Below are 17,398 nucleotides of genomic sequence, written 5' to 3' on the forward strand. Positions count from 1 at the left end.
CTTTATAAAATTCTCACAGGGAGTAGGTCAGATATCAGCTTTCCAAAGAAATATGATGATGCTCTAAAATAGCCACCGATAAACTCATGCATAGGCTGCTTTTTTTCAAGAACCAGAAGAAATACCACTGAGAGTGTTCAGGCATTGGCTGTGGGACAAGTAGAACAGGAAGCCACTTCTATTATAAATTCCTGCAGGGCTATTGTTTAAACCACAGTAAAGAACCTGGATGCCCTGTCTGATAACTGGGGCTCTTATTTCAGGAATGGAGCCTTGAGGCTCACCAAGCAAATTTTTCAATAAACATCTGGACACCCACCTGAGTTGATGATCAAAGAAAGTTCACTCCTTTTTTCACCTACTAAGATTTCATTACATTCATATTTAGTTTCCCTGTAGAAAGAAGAATTGACATAAAATTCAGCTAATTCCTCTATTCATTGTTTTTCCTGATTGGGAGGCTTTTCAAGTTCCCCAGGTTTCTTGCCTCCTTGGTTCCTATTTAAGGTCACAGCAGAGGAGCCTCTATTAACAATATGTGGGAACAAATCAGCAGAGTTTTTGTAGGACTTACGCTGGTAACTCGCAGATGCAAAATATGTCAAAGTTTTCTATACACGACCATGGAACATCACCCTTCCAGAAGCCAGCAAGCTAAGGCTATCAAAAGGTTTGAAGACGGCCTAACAAGGCTAAGGAATGGAGAAGAGGATGGGCCTTCTCTGCCTTGTCATCTTCAGAAGTGCATTTGATGTGCTAATATCTAAGCCAGTGGGGAGCTCATTCAGAAACAGAACAGTTACAGCTCTCATCACCTCCACTGCAATGCTGGGCTTCTTTCTCCTCCAGACACACCCCAAATGACCTGGTTTCCTACCTTGGAGTTTGCTAATTTTGCTGAAGGCCACCTCTTGAACGGTTTTGTTAATGTGTGTTTTTTGTTTTTGTTTTTTGGGTTTTGTTTTTGTTTGTTTTTTGTGCCTGACTGTTTATGCTTGTTGACAGCCAAAGGGCCACTGCAAATTTTTTCCTTACCCATCGCTATACCATCTGAGACTACATAATCTGAGACATCTGAGACACCTTTTTTTTTTTTTTTTTTTTTGAGATAGTGTCTCAATCTGTCGCCCAGGCTGAAGTGCAGTGGTGTGATCTTGGCCCACTGCAACCTCCGCCTCTTGGGTGCAAGTGATTCCTGTACCTCAGCCTCCCCAGTAGCTGGGACTACAGGCACACTCCACCACCCCTGGCTAATTTTTGCATTTTTAGTAGAGACGGGGTTTCACTGTATTGCCCAGGCTGGTTTCGAACTCCCAGCCTCAAGCAATCCACCGGCCTCGGCCTCCCAAAGTGTTAGGATTACAGGCATGAGCCATTGCGCCGTCTTGAGATACTTTTGAAGCTGGCAGGTTGAAGGGTTTCATTTAGCAAAACATCACCAGAGAGACCACAGGAATCCTTCCTTGCCTCCACCAGACGGTCCCAGGATAGCATTAAAACCAGGTTTTATCACCCACTGACAACCTTCAATATCTCCTTCTCAACTCTTTTTTAACCAACTAGAAGCAACTCTTCACCTTCATTTAATAGTAAATATTATGAAAACTTCACACAGGTATATCAGATAATGTCCCTAAGTTTTTGGAGGGCCCAGCAGGTAGACCATTAGCGCTGGTTTCTTGTTGTTGTTGTTGTTTTTAAGTGATGGGGTCTGACTACGCTGGCCAAGCTGGTCTTCAACTCCTGGCTTCAAGCAATCCTCCTGCCTCAGCCTTCAAAAGTGAGGGCATTACAGGTGTGAGCCACAGCACCCAGCCTGTCAGTGCTTGTTTTTGATCTTGGGAAAATAAAAATGTTTTTTTGCAGACATGTAGAAATTGTTTTTTTCCACTGTGCTGCCATGGGATGAAATTAACCTTTCACGTAGAACCCTAAATTGAATTCTGATTTATGAAACTGCTAAGGCCACTTCTTTTCTGCTATGGAAAATAATCTCCGCTTAGTCTTCAATGTTAGAACATTTGCATGCACACATTCACACACGAATATACACAAAGGACAAGCTATGGTCAGGGAGGAAAAAGGACATGAATTATTATCACTCAAATAATGACTCATTTACATGAACCCTACTGTTCACTGAAGAGGAAGGATAGAAATTCACTCATTCATTCAATAAAGATCTATTGTGCATCTAATGTTTTTTTTTTTGATAGTATCTCGCTCTGTCGCCCAGGCTGGAGTGCAATGGCGTGATCTCGCTCACTGCAACTTCCACCTCCCAGGTTCAAGCGATTGTCCTGCCTCAGCCTCCTGAGGAACTGGGATTACAGGTGCGTGCCACCACATGGGCTAATTTTCGTATTTTTAGTAGAGACGGGGTTTCACCACGTAGGCCAGGCTGGAATGCACCTAATTTATGTTAGAGACTGTTCATGTCATGAAGAATAAAGTGGCTCAAACCTGCAATCCCAGCACTTTGGGAGACCGAGGCTGTCGGATCACGAGGTCAGGAGATTGAGACCATTCTGGCTAACACGGTGAAACCACGTCTCTACTAAAGACACAAAAAATTAGCCGGGCATGGTGGCTGGCGCCTGTAATCCCAGCTACTCAGGATGCTGAGGCAGCAGAATTGCTTGAACTTCGGAGGCTTAGGTTGCAGTGAGCCGAAGTCGTGCCATTGCACTCCAGCCTGGGCGACAGAGCTAGACTCGGTCTCAAAAAAAAAAAAAAAAAAAAAAAAAAAAAAAAAAGCTATTATTCAAATAAAACATATTTTTAGTAAACAAATGTTTTATTTGCTAACAGGTTGAATTCCTCAATAATTATAAAGGAATCATTTTCTTTTCTTTCTTTTTTTTTTTTTTGGAGACGAGTCTCGCTCTGCCGCCCAGGCTGGAGTGGGTGGCGCGATCTCTACTCACTGCAAGCTCCACCTCCCAGGTTCACGCCATTCTCCTGCCTCAGCCTCCCGTGTAGCTGGGACTACAGGCGCCCGCCACCACGCCTGGTTATTTTTTTGTATTTTTAGTAGAGACGGGGTTTCACCTTATTAGCCAGGATGATCTCGATCTCCTGACCTGTGATCCTCCCGCCTCGGCCTCCCAAAGTGCTGGGATTACAGGCGTGAGCCACCGCGCCCATCCCAAATTTTCTATTTTCTTCTTTAATCAGGGTCAATTATTTGTGTCTTTCATCTCTGTTCATATCAGCTGTGATGTGGTCATAGATGACTTTTATCAGGTTGAGAAAGTTCTCAACTATTCCTAATTAGTTGAGTGTTTTTGTCATTAGAAGGCATGCACCACCACACCCAGTTAATTTTGGTATTTTTCGTAGAAACAGGGTTTCACTATGTTGGCCAGTCTGGTCTCGAACTCCTGACCTCAGGCAATCCACCCACTTCAGCCTCCCGAAATGCTAGGATTACAGGCATGAGCCACCACTCCCGGCCAGACACATTGGTTATTTAGGAATATATGGTTTCCTTTCTGTCTGTTAGTGATTTCTAATTTAATTCCATTGTGGTTTGAATGTATACTTTATGTGATTTCAGTCATTTTACATTTATTGAGACTTGTTCCATAACCTACCATATGCTTTATCTTAGAGAATGTTCCATGTGCAACTATTCTGTTGATGTTGGATGGAGTAGTCCTTAGATTCCCGCTAAGTCTATTTGGCTTATAGTGTTGTTCAAGTCTTCTATTTTCTTGTAGATCTTCTGCCTAAATTTTATTAATTAGTGAAAATGTGGTATCAAAGCTGTCAACTTTTATTGTTAAATTTCCCATTTTGCCGGGCATGGTGGCTCACGCCGGTAATGAGGTCAGGAGTTCAACCTGGCCAACATGGTGAAACCCCGTCTCTACTAAAAATACAAAAATTATCTGGGCGTGGTGGTGCATGACTGTAGTCCCAGCTACTCAGGAGGCTGAGGCAGGAGAATCGCTTGAACCCGGGAGGCGGAGGTTGCAGTGAGCCGAGAATGGTGCCACTGCACTCCAGCCTGGGCAACAAGAGCAAAATTCTGTCTCAAATAAAATAAAATAAAATAAAATAAAATTTCCTATTCTTCCCTTCAATTCTGTCAGTTTTTACTTTCTGTAGTTTGGGGTGCTACTGTTAGGTATATGTATGGTTATAGGTTTTATATCTTCCCAGTGGGTTAATTTTGTGTCACCATGAAAGTCCCTCTTTATTTCTAGTAACATTTTAAAAAATCCATTTTATCTGATATAGGCATCACCAACTCCGGTTCTCTTTTGTTTACAGTTTGGTACATCTTTTTTTATCCTTTTACTTTCAACCTATTTGGGTCTAGTGGAGAACTCTTCTACTGCCTTAGGTTAGGGAGTCATATTACATTATCATCATTAGTACTATTATTTGACATTTGTTTTGCTGACTAGCTACTGCTGGTAGGTTTTTCTTCAACCATTCTGAGGCTCTATATTGAGTTATATTAGTACATCATCATGAAGAGCTAAAGGCAGGTAAGGATTATTTTCTGAACTGCAATATTGATTAAACCTATGTGAATGTATAAGATTCTTAGAAGAGTTGACATTAAATCAAGATGAAGATGAGGTTTGAGCCTTACTTAAAGACTGACATTTTCCGCTCTAACTGTGGACAGTACTGTAGCACTGTTATAGTATCTGATCTGAATGTTAGTCTAGCAATTCACCGTCTTCTTCATGACAGCTGAACATCAACCATGCGATGGTATATGCATACCAGAGTGTGCCTGGCATCCCACCTCCTCCTCCTCCCCCTCCTCCTTGATTGGCTCTGGAAAGCAAATAGGGTATAACAATAGGAGTGCTGGAATGTTCCTGTGTGGGGCTGACCTTTGTATCACTGTTATTCCTCTACTTTCAGATGCAAAAAAGATTAAGTTGAAACTGAATGAAAGTCTTTTCTGGGCCACAGGGCTGAGCTGCTTTTGCTCTTTGCAAATCCAAAGAATTTAACAGGATTTCTCCCTTTCTCAACTTCCTATCCCCTACCCTGACCTTTGCATCTTCCCAATATGAGGAAAAAGGAGGAAGTTTTCCTTGCGGGTTTTTTTTTTATGATGACATGATGGGGCCGGTTGATCAACGGGGAAAACCCCATGTGGTAACACACCTTCTGTGTACATTCCCAATTATTTGCTATAAATAGAGCCATCCCAGGCTGCTGGCAGAACACAACAGCGCTCCCGAAGCACTGGGTACCCAGCACTGAGCAGATCTGTTCTTTGAGCTAAAAAACCATGTGCTGTAGCAAGAGTTTGCTCCTGGCTGCTTTGATGTCAGTGCTGCTACTCTACCTCTGCAGTGAATCAGAAGGTAAGTGTCGCTGTTTCTGCTAGCACAGGAGAAAGACTTCATTTTCCTTTAAGCCTTGAGCTCAACTGGGGGTCCCTAAGGGGTGGAAAACTGTTTGAAAGTACATAAGAGGGAGTGATGGAAGTTTTCAGCCCATTGTGGAGTGGAGGAGAGAAGAGTTACGGCTGCGGATCAGGCTTTCCTCTCTGCTGTCAGTCTCAGCAGATTGGGGGAGTGGTGGGCTCTTAGAGACCCCTAAACTTCAGGACAAAGCCAAAGTGCTATTTCTGGGAGTGATACAAAGTGTGTGATGTTACCAGTAGATGGGGCTGTTTTGAAATGTAGAGAATACTCCCACGTCCCCAACTTTCTTACCTCCCAACTTAATAGTTTTGGGAAAGTTCAAAACTCATCCTTCAGAAGTAGATTATAATACCTGTCATCAACATTCCCACAAGGCCTGGGGGACATTGCTTGTCAACTTTGAAATAACATTAATCCCTTACCTGACAGCACGTTGTTATCTGACTAGGGAATGTCCAAGTATTGCTTTATTGCTCAATAGTCACACATCACTTTTAGCAACAGGTGCATTCCTGAAAATGCACATCGAATTTATTTATTTATTTATTTATTTTTGAGGCAGGATCTCACTTCACCACCCAGGCTGGAGTGCAGTGGCATGATTACTGCTCACTGCAGCCTCAACCTCCTGGAGTCAAGTGAACCTCCAGTCTCAGCCTCTTGAATAACAGGGACCATGGCCGTGTGCCACACACACGGCTAATTTTTTTACATTATTTTGTAGAGACAGGGTTTCACTATGTTGCCCAGGCTGGTCTCGAACTCCTGGAGGCAAGCAATCTTTCCTCCTTGGCCTCCGAAAGTGCTGGGATTACAGGCGTGAGCCACCATGCCCAACCACGTGTTGAACTTTTATGAACAAAATTAAACATTCCTATTAGCTAACATGACAATTTCAAAGCATTTTCACTCCTATAAATCGTATTTCCCTTTGTAGCTCTATTTCTCAATACTTAGTAGCCAGATAATAGATTAAGATCTGCCAATTTATTCATTTTCTGCTTTTGGAAGTTTATCTACATAAGGGTTCTTTCAAGCAGTAAGGAAGGGGGTGCTCATATTCTTGAATGATTATAGTGAACTGAAATGAAATATTGTCATTTTGTGTTTCTTACTAAAGATATCCCACTTACGAGAAGTCATGTGTTTCTCAATTGTATTATCGAACCAAAACTTCTCAGCACACAAACTGTTGTTCCAAAGAACTGTAAACTATGTTAAATTGGTTCTCAACAACCTCACAAAGGTTTTGAAGGCATTGAAACTCTTCCACTAAGTGGTTTATTCATCATATACATGAGATTCACTAGATTTTTCACAACTTAAGGTAGTTTTATAATACCAGTCACAGGATAAGTTTGTTCATGTGGACCCAATACCTTTCACTTTTTTTAGCAGCAAGCAACTTTGACTGCTGTCTTCGATATACAGACCGTATCCTTCATCCTAAATTTATTGTGGGCTTCACACAGCAGCTGGCCAATGAAACCTGTGACATCAATGCTGTCATGTAAGTTATTAATTGATTTTAATTCAATTGTATCAGGAATACCTAGAAACTTCAGTTTTAAAAATGTTTGCCTTTTTAGAGTTTCATTCAGAAATTACTGATGTTTTGAACATAGGATCTTATCTTAAAAAGAAAGAAATGATGTGGCAAAGATAGCTTTGTCTTAGTACATACCTACTTCAAAGTTCACTTTAAACAGGACTGGAATAAGGCAAAAACTTCCTTTTTTAAAAATTGTTTGGTCAAAAGGAACTAGTATAGGGCAAAAATCACTTTCTAAGGCTATTAAAGTGATATGTTAGGAAAATATGGAAGATACATATTTTGACATGAGGATATTCTACCAGAAAATGTTTGAGACCAAAAGTAAAATCTCAGACTAATTATACTATCACATATAATTTTCTTGATTTATATAGGATATTATATTTTGGAATTACAGAAGTTATTGATCAGATACATACATATTCTATGCAACCACCAATAGCAAAATTATATGACAATTCTGGGACTTTGTCTTCTGCCATTGTACTATTATTTGTTACATTGCAGAGAAAGGGAGAATCACTTTCATTTAGCAGTAATCTTCATCAGAAGCATTTTTTTTTTTTTTGGCGTTTTATTTTACCTCGTCAACTGAAGTGTTTAGTGTGTAATGAACTGGAATGTAAAGTCTCCGTTGTACGTTCTGTGAAAAACCCACTTAAAAGCTCATTAAACACAAATCAAATGTTCTGATTTTTCAGCTTTCACACAAAGAAAGGGTTATCTGTGTGCGCAAATCCAAAGCAGACCTGGGTGAAACTTATTGTACGTCGCCTCAGGTATGTTACACTGACATTTAGCCTCTGCAAAGGTTTGAGGAAAGAGGAGTATTCAAAGGGGTGGACCGTAGGTTTTCTGAGATTCTTTAATCTAACTATTGTGGAATTTTTAAAGGGAAAATTTGAGTTGGACCACAAACACAAAGAATGCATTTTTCCACCTGTAGATCATCATCGTTATTATTATTTTAATTTACTGATTTCTTATATGATGTATTAGATTTCTCTATGCATTTGATAGTTACTAGCTGCCTGATTCTTGTTGCAAAGATGCCTCCTATTTATATAATGTAAAGGCAATCCAGCATTTGGTTGTTTGTTAAAAATTGAAAAATAAACATTAGTTAAACAGAGATCAATGGTTCTGATTTACATTGACAATAACAGACAGTAACACTTTATCAACAGATGGAAGGCACCTAACACCCGTGTGCCATAGCCACTGAACTTGGAGACACAAGAAATGTGTACATATCCTGTTTCTGTCATTAATGAGCTGAGTTAGTTTGGGCAAGGGCCATCCTCTCTAAACCTCAATTTCCTCATCTGAACTCTGAGCTGCTTGACATACTGAGTTGAGATTAAGGGCAGATGAAGCAACCTTTAGGTACCAAAGTCATTCCTCCCATGCAGTCACCTCGTCATTACTTACGCTTTTCTTCTTTTTCATTTTACAGCAAAAAAATCAACAAGATGTAAAAACTGTGGCTTTTCTGGAATGGAATTGGACTTAGCCCAAGAACAGAAAGAACCTTCCTGGGGCTGGAGGTTTCACTTGCACATGATGGAGGGTTTAGTGCTTATCTAATTTGCGCCTCATTGGGACTTGTCCAATTAATGAAGTTGATTCATATTGCATCATAATTTGCTTTGTTTAAGCATCACATTCAAGTTAAACTGTATTTTATGTTATTTATAGCTGTAGGTTTTCTGTGTTTAGCTATTTAATACTAATTTTCCATAAGCTATTTTGGTTTAGTGCAAAGTATAAAATTATGTTTGGGGGGGAATAAGATTATATGGACTTTCTCAAGAGCAACAAGCTATTTTTTTAAAAAAACTATTTAACATTCTTTTGTTTATATTGTTCTGTCTCCTAAATTGTTGTAATTACATCATAAAATAAGAAAAATGTTAATAAGACAAATATTGAAAATAAAGAAAGAAACAAAAAGTTATTTTGCTGATTGAGTCATATATCATTTTTATGATGTGTATTGAAAACATTTCCAGGCACAGAAAATGTAAGAATTGTCTGAGAAATTACAGTTGCCACTAACTTCTAGTTGTTCCCTTTATCTCGGCCCCTCATGGCCCTGGATTTGATTTTACATGAATTATAATGGAACAGTTGTTCTATTTTTTCTTTAATTCAAAGTCATCCAGACTAAAAGTTGAAAAAGATCCTATATCTGAAATTCATAACCCAATGTTTATTGATTTTTAAAAAAACTGTTTAAAATAAGAAACCATGCCCACACACCTTTTGACTACAGGGACACAACCACCATTTAGAATATACCTTCAGGAATCACTTCTTCCATCCTTCTGTCACCAGCCAGGATATCTCAGCATACGAACATTTCTCCCTTTAAAAGTCCTCCAGAGTCACCTTTAAGCAGTTTCTGAAAGGAAAGTGACTATTCAGAGAGTTCTTAGTGACTGCCTTGCTAACCAGAGGGGAGCCCCCAAACGTGTGAAACCTGGTAAGAGCCCAGCAATAGGATGAAAAGACTCGGATCCAGTAGTTAACTATCACTACATTCATGCACCAACGTTCACAGAGTGCCTCGGGTTCCAAAGAACACACGGGATCACTGGAGGCAAGCACACTGATGATATGATACAAAATCAAGACACATAAATCCATAAAATAGGGCAGTGGTGGGTCATTTGACGTGGAGCCAAAAAAGAGTAAGTGGCTCAATTGTCCCCTAGGGCGTCTGCATCCTCAGGAACAGCAACACTGAATCATCGGGGAAAGTATGCTCAACATCCTGTGTGCTGATTCATCACACATACGTTTAGTATGTGCTGGGCACTGTGTCAAGTGCTACAGAGATGAAGTGACTTAAAACTTAGAAACTTACTGCTAGATAATTAAGGTTGAGCAATGTGGCGAGAGGCAGGAAGGAGTAAAGCAGCTCTTACAACACTGGGTGGCAAGCACTTTAATAAAGAAAGTCACCGAGCATCGTTCCTGAGGGTTTCCAGAAGAAGTACTATGCAGTTGAATCATAGTAAATAGCCAATATTTGATGTTCTTGACCTGAGAAGATGGCAATGTCACAAGATTCAGGCCAATGCTTGTGGTATGAAGAATCAGTAGGAAGTAGCCAGTTGGAAAAGGGACAGCAGGGAGTGTTTGGAAATATCTGGGGGCATGTGTAGTTGTCACAATGTCTGAGGGTGGGTACAATAAGCACGCAGTGGGCAGGAGCCAGGGATGCTAAATCCACTGGAATGCACCGGATGATTCCGCACAATGAAGAATTGTGCCACCCCAAACGCCAGTGACGCCACCATTGAGCAATACTGGATGAAGAGGAGTATATGCAAGTGGGTGCAGGGGTGGAGTAGCTACAGATTAAGTAAAACTGTTATCTCAACTAAGTGTGGTGGTTTGGGCTTGACCATGCAGCACTGGGAAACCACTGTAAAGGTCAAAATAGATGTTGTCTCTGCATGGCAGAGGAAAGGGAGGTGGGGTGGATGGAAAGCAGAGGTACCAGAGGCAGCTGCAATGAGGAGGCTGAGAAATGGTGAAACCTCAGTCAGAGCCACGGCCCCCCCCCAAAAAAAAAAAAAAGTGCAGAAGAAGTGGGATTGTGAAGCCTGGGACTCATCCCAGACACCCCTCCTCTCCTCCCCATCAGTCACTGTTGGAACAGCACAGCCAAAGCTAGGCATTGCCAGGAGGCAGCACATCTGTCTCATCGCCAGAAGGCCTCAGCAGGTAAGGCTTGTGGAGTCAGGAAAGCAGCAAAGTTTGTTAGACTCTGAAGCTGTCTGAATCTTTTGAGACCAGGACCACTAATAAATATTAAGTGAGTTTCTGAAGACTGAAAGCTCCAGGCTAGAATGCCAATTTACTAATCCACAAGGAAAGCATCCAAGTGTCAAGTATGTGGACATAAGCACACGGCTAAATTAAGGGAGCAAGCTACCTGACCAGTCAAACTGGAATCACAAAGCTGGTTTATTAAGCCTGGGATCAGAGAGCAGGGCCTTAGCTATGTAATTTGAATATTTAATGCTCTAGTTTTCACTGGATTAAATATGATCTTGGATGAGGGATGCCACTCCCGATTCACAGCTCTCTCTCTCTCTCTCTCTCTTTTTTTTTCCATTTTGGAAAAAAGCTTTTCTATTTACTTTTTAATTGAAGTATAATTTACATGCAGTAAGATACACACAATTTTTTTTTTTTTTTTTTTGAGATGGAGTTTTGCTCTGTGATCCAGGCTGAAGTGCAGTGACATGATCTCGGCTCACTGCACTGCAACTTCTACCTCCCAAGGTTTAAGCAATTTTCCCGCCTCAGCCTCCTGAGTACCTGGGATTACAGGCGTCCACCACCAGACCCGGCTAACTTTCGTATTTTTAGTAGAGACAGGGTTTCTCCATGTTGGTCAGGCTGGTCTCGAAGTCCTGACGCCATGATCTGCCCACCTCAGCCTCCTAAAGTGTTGGGACTACAGGTGTGAGCCCCCACACCTGGCCCAGATACACAAATCTTAATTGGGCAGCTTAATAAATTTTTGCATATGCACCTACCTGTGAAACAACCCTGGAAGGGGAAGCAGAGGAAGGCGCTCTCATGTTCACTTCCATTTGTACAACCTAAGGGTAACAGCTGTTCTGGCCTGTTTCACGATAGATTAATTTGCCTTTTCTTGATTTCATATATGTGGAATGATCCAGCATGTACTCTTTGATTTTTGACTTCTTTTACTAGAATCTTCAGTCTCTGAACTTATTTTTAATGACATGTATAGTACATGAATTCACTCTCATTCTTAGATTCAAGCAATAGTGATACGGTGAAGGTCTCCTTTAAACTTTCATCAAGCCCCTTGACTCTCTGAGGTGACACCACAGGATGCCTTTGCTCTCCCCTGGGCTAAGTAGCCCTTTCTGTTTGTACAGTCTTCTTGAGAACCACTGTTAGTTTATGCAAGAGTCTAGTCCTGTCTCCTAAATACACTCTAACGATCTGAATGATTCTGAGGTTTTTGCTCATATATTTTCCAAAAGTCTCTTGTGTAAGACTGCTGATGCCTGGCCATAGCCATAGGCCCTATAAGTGGATTTCACTTGCTGTGTTCTCAGAGTAGTCTCCGAGTTCTTCGGTGCCTCCCTGGTGCCTTCCATTAGTGTCATCTTAAGAGGTAAGTAAGATAATGATGGAATAATATCTTGGCCCTGGCAATCTGTAGGTCATTGGTAACTATAGGAGTATTCAGTGAGGTAGTGTAGGAGAGAGAATCCCAATGATAGTGGGTTGAAGAATGAATGGTGACAAGTAGTTTGGCAATGAAGGTAAGAGGAAATAAAAGCTAGAAGGAGAGCCTTTTATCTTTAGATGGAAAAGTATTGAAAGAGTCAGGGAGAGGAGAGAGAGAGAATGAGAGAGAGATTGAATATATTATAAAGAGTTGAAGATTCTAAAAGAGTAACAAATGGTACCTCAACTTCTCTCAAAAAGCAGAAGTGGTTTCTAGAACACACTTCAGTTGAGTCATCTCTTCTTTTGGAACAAAATTCACTCAGGAGTAGGTGGGGAGAATTTTACAATTTGTGAAGGAAGAAGTTAACAGACTTTGAATTTGGTGGTCTTGCTTTTCTTGGTGAAAGACTAGTCACCTTTTGAGAGTGATGAGTGACTTTTGACATGAAAGGAGATGCTTTGAGATAGTCAGTAGAGGACACAGGGGTACACTCAAGGTTGTTCCACAGTGTTGGGGTTCACTGAGGTTGGAGATAACTAAGCTGCTGTGATTTCCATTGGCATGCACTAGGTGGCCTGCTGCCGTTTGGGTGTAAGAATAGACAGTGGTGACTAATTGGACTAGTGTAGGCTCAGGCTTCGCATCTAGGCACAGTGCAAGGACAAGAGGGCGAGAGAGTCAATGATAGGGATACAGAGAGGGGTCAAAGTGCGGAACTATGCAGTTTAGACCAGAGACAGGAGATGAAGTCCAAAGGTATCTGAGACACTGGGAGAGTATGGGGAGGCCTCAGATAAAAAGCCTCAGTGTGGTCAAAGAGCAGGAGAATGGGAGGGCCGGAGGGGCTGGAGCAGCTCCAGGAGCCAAAGTCCAAGCATGTGACTGTGGGTGTGCAACTCAAGTGGTGGGGTAGCAGGGTGATGATTGGAAGGCTACCAGGATGGATGAGTCATTCCCATTGATTTTCCCTCTACTTTTTCCTTTAAAAAAAAATAAAAATAGAGATGGGGTCTCACTACATTGCCCAGGCTGGTCTTAAACTCCTGGTCTCAAGCATCCTCCTGCCTCGGCCTCCCAAAGAGCTGGGATTACAGGCGTGAGCCACCAAGCCCTGCTTCCTTCCACTTTTTATTATGGAAAATACAAAAGTGGAGAGAATCATATAAAAAGCCCCCATGTATCTATCATCTGGATTCAACTGACTAATGGCCAATCTTGTTACACCTACACCACCCAACTCACTTCTTCCCATCTATCCCCCCTGGATTACTTTGAAGCAATTTCTAGACATTAAGTTATTTTGTTTATAAGTATTTCGCTCTCTCTCTCTCTCTCTCTCTCTCTCTATATATATATATATATATATATATGAACTTTTAAAAACATACAATTTCACTCACATGGATTTAAAAATCAACACTAATTCTCTAATATCATCCAATGTCAAGTCAGGGTTCAAATTTCTCTGCTTGCTTTAAAAAAATAAAGTTGCTTTAAAAAACATTATTTGCATCCATCTTTTCTTTAAATGAAGATTTAAAGATGTAGATGAAAGTGTAAATGAAGATCCAAAAGAGGTCCACACACTTCATTTGTTTTGGCTTTTTTTTTTTCTTTTTTAACTTTTAATCTGAGAGCTCCTCACCACCAGCCCCATCTCCTTTCCTTTTCCTTTGCAATTTATGCTTCAGAGAAACCAAGACGTTTGTTCTGTGGTTTCCCACCTTGTGGGTTTTGTTAATTGCATTCCTGTGGTGTTATTTAGCATGTACTTCGACCCTACTTAGAAACAGAGGCTGGGTTGGATTGGAGTTTACTGTGCAAGGGGATAAGGCTACTGAATAAGTGGCATTGTGCCACATGGTTACAAAGTTGTCCATACTGATGTCATCAACAGGAATGAAAGGGAACACTGAGCTGAAGAACTGATCAAGGCCAGTAACTGACAGCCAGAGGGAGGGGAAGTGGATGGTCTAATGACATCCATATGCTTCAAAGAAGATGATGGGAAAGGTATGTAGGAATGAGGAAGTGCCATCATGGAAGCACAAGAATGCTGGTCTCTACCTGGCCCTGCGGTGGGAGAGGAGTGGGACAGGAGCCGCTTCATCTTGAGAAGACCCCAGAGAGAAGTAGTGTTCTTGCCATAAACTCAGATTTCAGATGAAGCCAGGAGATGAAGAAGTGGAAGACGGAAGGACAGGGAAGTTGCTTTACAATAGAAAAAAGTTTCCATTGAAGGTCATGGGGGACATTGTGGAGTTGAGTTGGAGGCACAATGGAGAACTGGGATGGAAGCATGAGCAGTATGAGAAAGAAAAGATGAATGCAAAAATTTGGGTGATAATCATGTCATTAATAATATCTAGATTATTTAAGCATTTGTATGTTAATATCACTTGCTAAGATTGCCAATGTACCTCATTGGAATATGAGCTCTGAACTCTAATTTTATGCCTGTTCTTGGATAAAGAAACCGAGGGTCAGGAGAATTTAGAACCTTACTGAAGGTCACACAGTCTTTAAAGATACAGTGGAGTCTAGAGTTGTTCTCAGGGCTCCCTCCTGGCCTCTGGCATAAGGTGTTTTTGTGTCAAGGAGACAGCAGCACTTCCGGTGCCTGATGCTTAGCCCTGGGGCTGCTAATTTGCAATCTTCTTGTACATCTGTTTGCTCTGCTATTCTAGAAGATACCATCAAAGTATTAGAGCACTTTAGATTTTTGGGGGGGGATCAAAAAGGCTTCTAAATAAAAATTTTGTTTCTCCAAGGAGTAAGCTTCAATTGTGATGTGGACACCGTCTTCCCTAGCAGTGCCAGACATACCTCACACTGTTGTACTTTTCTTTCTTGCTACATCTCTTCACAGTTTATTGGATAAAAATAATGTTTTCCACTCATTCACTCATTTGTTCCTTCAACCAAGAGATGTTTATTGAACACTTACTATGTGCCAGGTGCTGAGGTGGTCACTGGGGATAAACAGGATAACCTTGCTGCTTTCTTGTGCCTCATGGTTTAGAAGAGGGGACATACAACACATATCACCAAATAAATGTATGAAATAGGAGGACAATAAAGTTGGGAAAAGGGACAGAGGGTGGGGATGCAGAACTTCATATCTGTGTAGAGCCTGACACAATTTCCTGCCTTTCTCTCAGAAACAAAGCCTCCATCTTCCCCTTGGCTTAGAAAGGACCCTGGATAGGGCAAGGAAGACAGGTCTGATTAAACCTGTCCAAGAGTGTAGTCGTCTTTTTTTTTTTTTTTTTTTTTGAGATAAGAGTCTTGCTTCCATCAGCCAGACTGGAGTGCAGTTTCCAATCACTTTGTTATTTTTTCATTCTCCTTTACTGATTTGTCCTCTTTTGCCTGACCTTTAGACACCAAGCATATTTAGACTTCAAGCCTAAAGATTCTTCTCCTCTCACCTTACATTCTTTCCCTATAGAAATTCATCAGTACCATGGTGTTTTACAATTTATTTATTTATTTTTTTTTAGTTGAGATGGAGTCTCCTTCTGTCACCCAGGCTGGAGTGCAGTGGTGTGATCTTTGCTCACTGCAACCTCCACCTCCCAGGTTCAAACAATTCTCCTGCCTCAGCCTCCCAGTAGCTGGGATTACAGGCACGCACCACCGTGTCTGGTTAATTTTTGTATTTTTAGTAGAAATGGGGTTTCACCATGTTGGCCAGGCTGATCTCGAACTCCTGACCTCAAGTGATCCATCTGCCTTGGCTTCCCAAAGTGCTGGAATTACAGGCGTGTACCACTCTGCCTGGCCCAAGAGTGTAGTCTTAGTTTTTGGAGATAACATAGGTCCATGGAAGACTGTTGTACTAGGCCTTGCTTTACTCTGACTAAAAGGGTAGCTCATAGGTTAGAACCCCTAAGATTATAAAATTTTCTTCACTGAGCTTACCAGGTGTCAAGTCTCCGGCTGGGGCCAACTCAAGTTAAGAAAACTTGAATATGAATTCAAACTGTGATTTGGGGATTGCATTAGCACACAGCAGCACTGACATTCCTTGAGTCTGGTGATTCTTAGAATTTGTGTTCTTTCTGTGGCTCTGGCTCAGTTAAAACAAACAATGTCTAGGAATAAATACCATACAACGATGTGGTTACAGAAAATGCTGCCCGTTCTCCAGAATGGTACAACACAATTTGTATTCCTCTCGTTGTTGACATCAAGGCACTTCTAGCAGGAAATGCTCACAAGTTTGAAAAGCTAGTGTACATTTTTTTTTTTCATTTTTCTTGTTTCTGGTTCCCCCCCCACCTTCACCTGAAAAACAATGATTTTAAGAGATTGTTACAATTCAATAATCTAAAATCTTAAATGTAGGTGAATTGAAGTTTAAATACTTAATTTGAAGAAATTCGCCTAATTTCCTCATCACCTAAATTCCAGGTGATGAGGAAAGTATTGAATGTAGATTCATTCAGACTCAGGCGATAATGAGCTTAGTGCTTCAGAGGCTTAAATCCAGGGAAGAAAGACCTGCTTATTACTGAGAGTTGAAATTTAGAAGCAGATCCATGTATGTAAAGGACCTAAAGACTAAGGAGCCAAGAAGAGCAAATGGGGGCTAATGCTGGGTCCTTTGGGATTTATTGCATGTATTCATACACTTTTTGTTTTTTTGTTGGAGATGGAATCTCCCTCTGCTGTCCAGGCTAGAGTGTGGTGGCATGATTTCAGCTCACTGCAACCTCTGCCTCCCAGGTTCAAGCGATTCTCTTGCCTCAGCCTCCCAAGTAGCTGGGATTACAGGCATGTGCCACCCTGCCCGGCTAATTTTTGTATTTTTAGTACAGACAGGGTTTTGTCATGTTGGCCAGGCTGATCTTGAATCCCGACCTCAAGTGATCCACCTGCCTCGGTCTCCCAAAGTGGTGGGATTGCGGCTATGGACCACCTTGCCTGACCAATTTATTTCTAACATTGTTCACCAAAACCATGTTTTTACACATTCCTCTCTTTTCTTATGTGAATTATTCCAGGAAATTTCCCACATCAATCTTAGCCCCATTTTGGGGGTAGAACTGTTTATCGAGTAGCGTAGTCCTGGAAAAACTTCTGAATTAATGAACATCCCATCTCACCTGAATTATCTGGCAGCAATTGCTTCACATCTCAAGTCAAAGGGTGACACACGTCTTTCTCCCTGAAAAACACACAGGGCATCCCCGCATCCCCCTGCAC

The 17,398-nt window shown here is 41.3% G+C and overlaps 1 protein-coding gene across 2 annotated transcripts; it reads left to right on the top strand.

Annotated features, from left to right (window-relative positions):
* Positions 1 to 5,192: 5,192 nt before the first annotated feature.
* On the top strand, positions 5,193 to 8,914 carry CCL20 (C-C motif chemokine ligand 20). 2 transcript variants are annotated; one of them, XM_005574506.5, is made up of 4 exons: positions 5,193 to 5,339; positions 6,798 to 6,912; positions 7,659 to 7,736; positions 8,414 to 8,914. In XM_005574506.5, exons 1-4 carry the CDS (start codon positions 5,264 to 5,266, stop codon positions 8,433 to 8,435), a joined length of 291 nt encoding a protein of 96 aa, XP_005574563.1. In that variant the 5' UTR covers positions 5,193 to 5,263; the 3' UTR covers positions 8,436 to 8,914. The 2 variants fall into 2 exon arrangements, with proteins under 2 accessions (XP_005574563.1, XP_005574564.1); XM_005574507.5 differs by having other exon boundaries at positions 6,801 to 6,912.
* The last annotated feature ends 8,484 nt before the right edge of the window (positions 8,915 to 17,398 follow it).

This window comes from Macaca fascicularis, chromosome 12 (assembly GCF_037993035.2).
Source record: "Macaca fascicularis isolate 582-1 chromosome 12, T2T-MFA8v1.1".
Classification (NCBI taxonomy): Eukaryota; Metazoa; Chordata; class Mammalia; order Primates; family Cercopithecidae; genus Macaca; species Macaca fascicularis.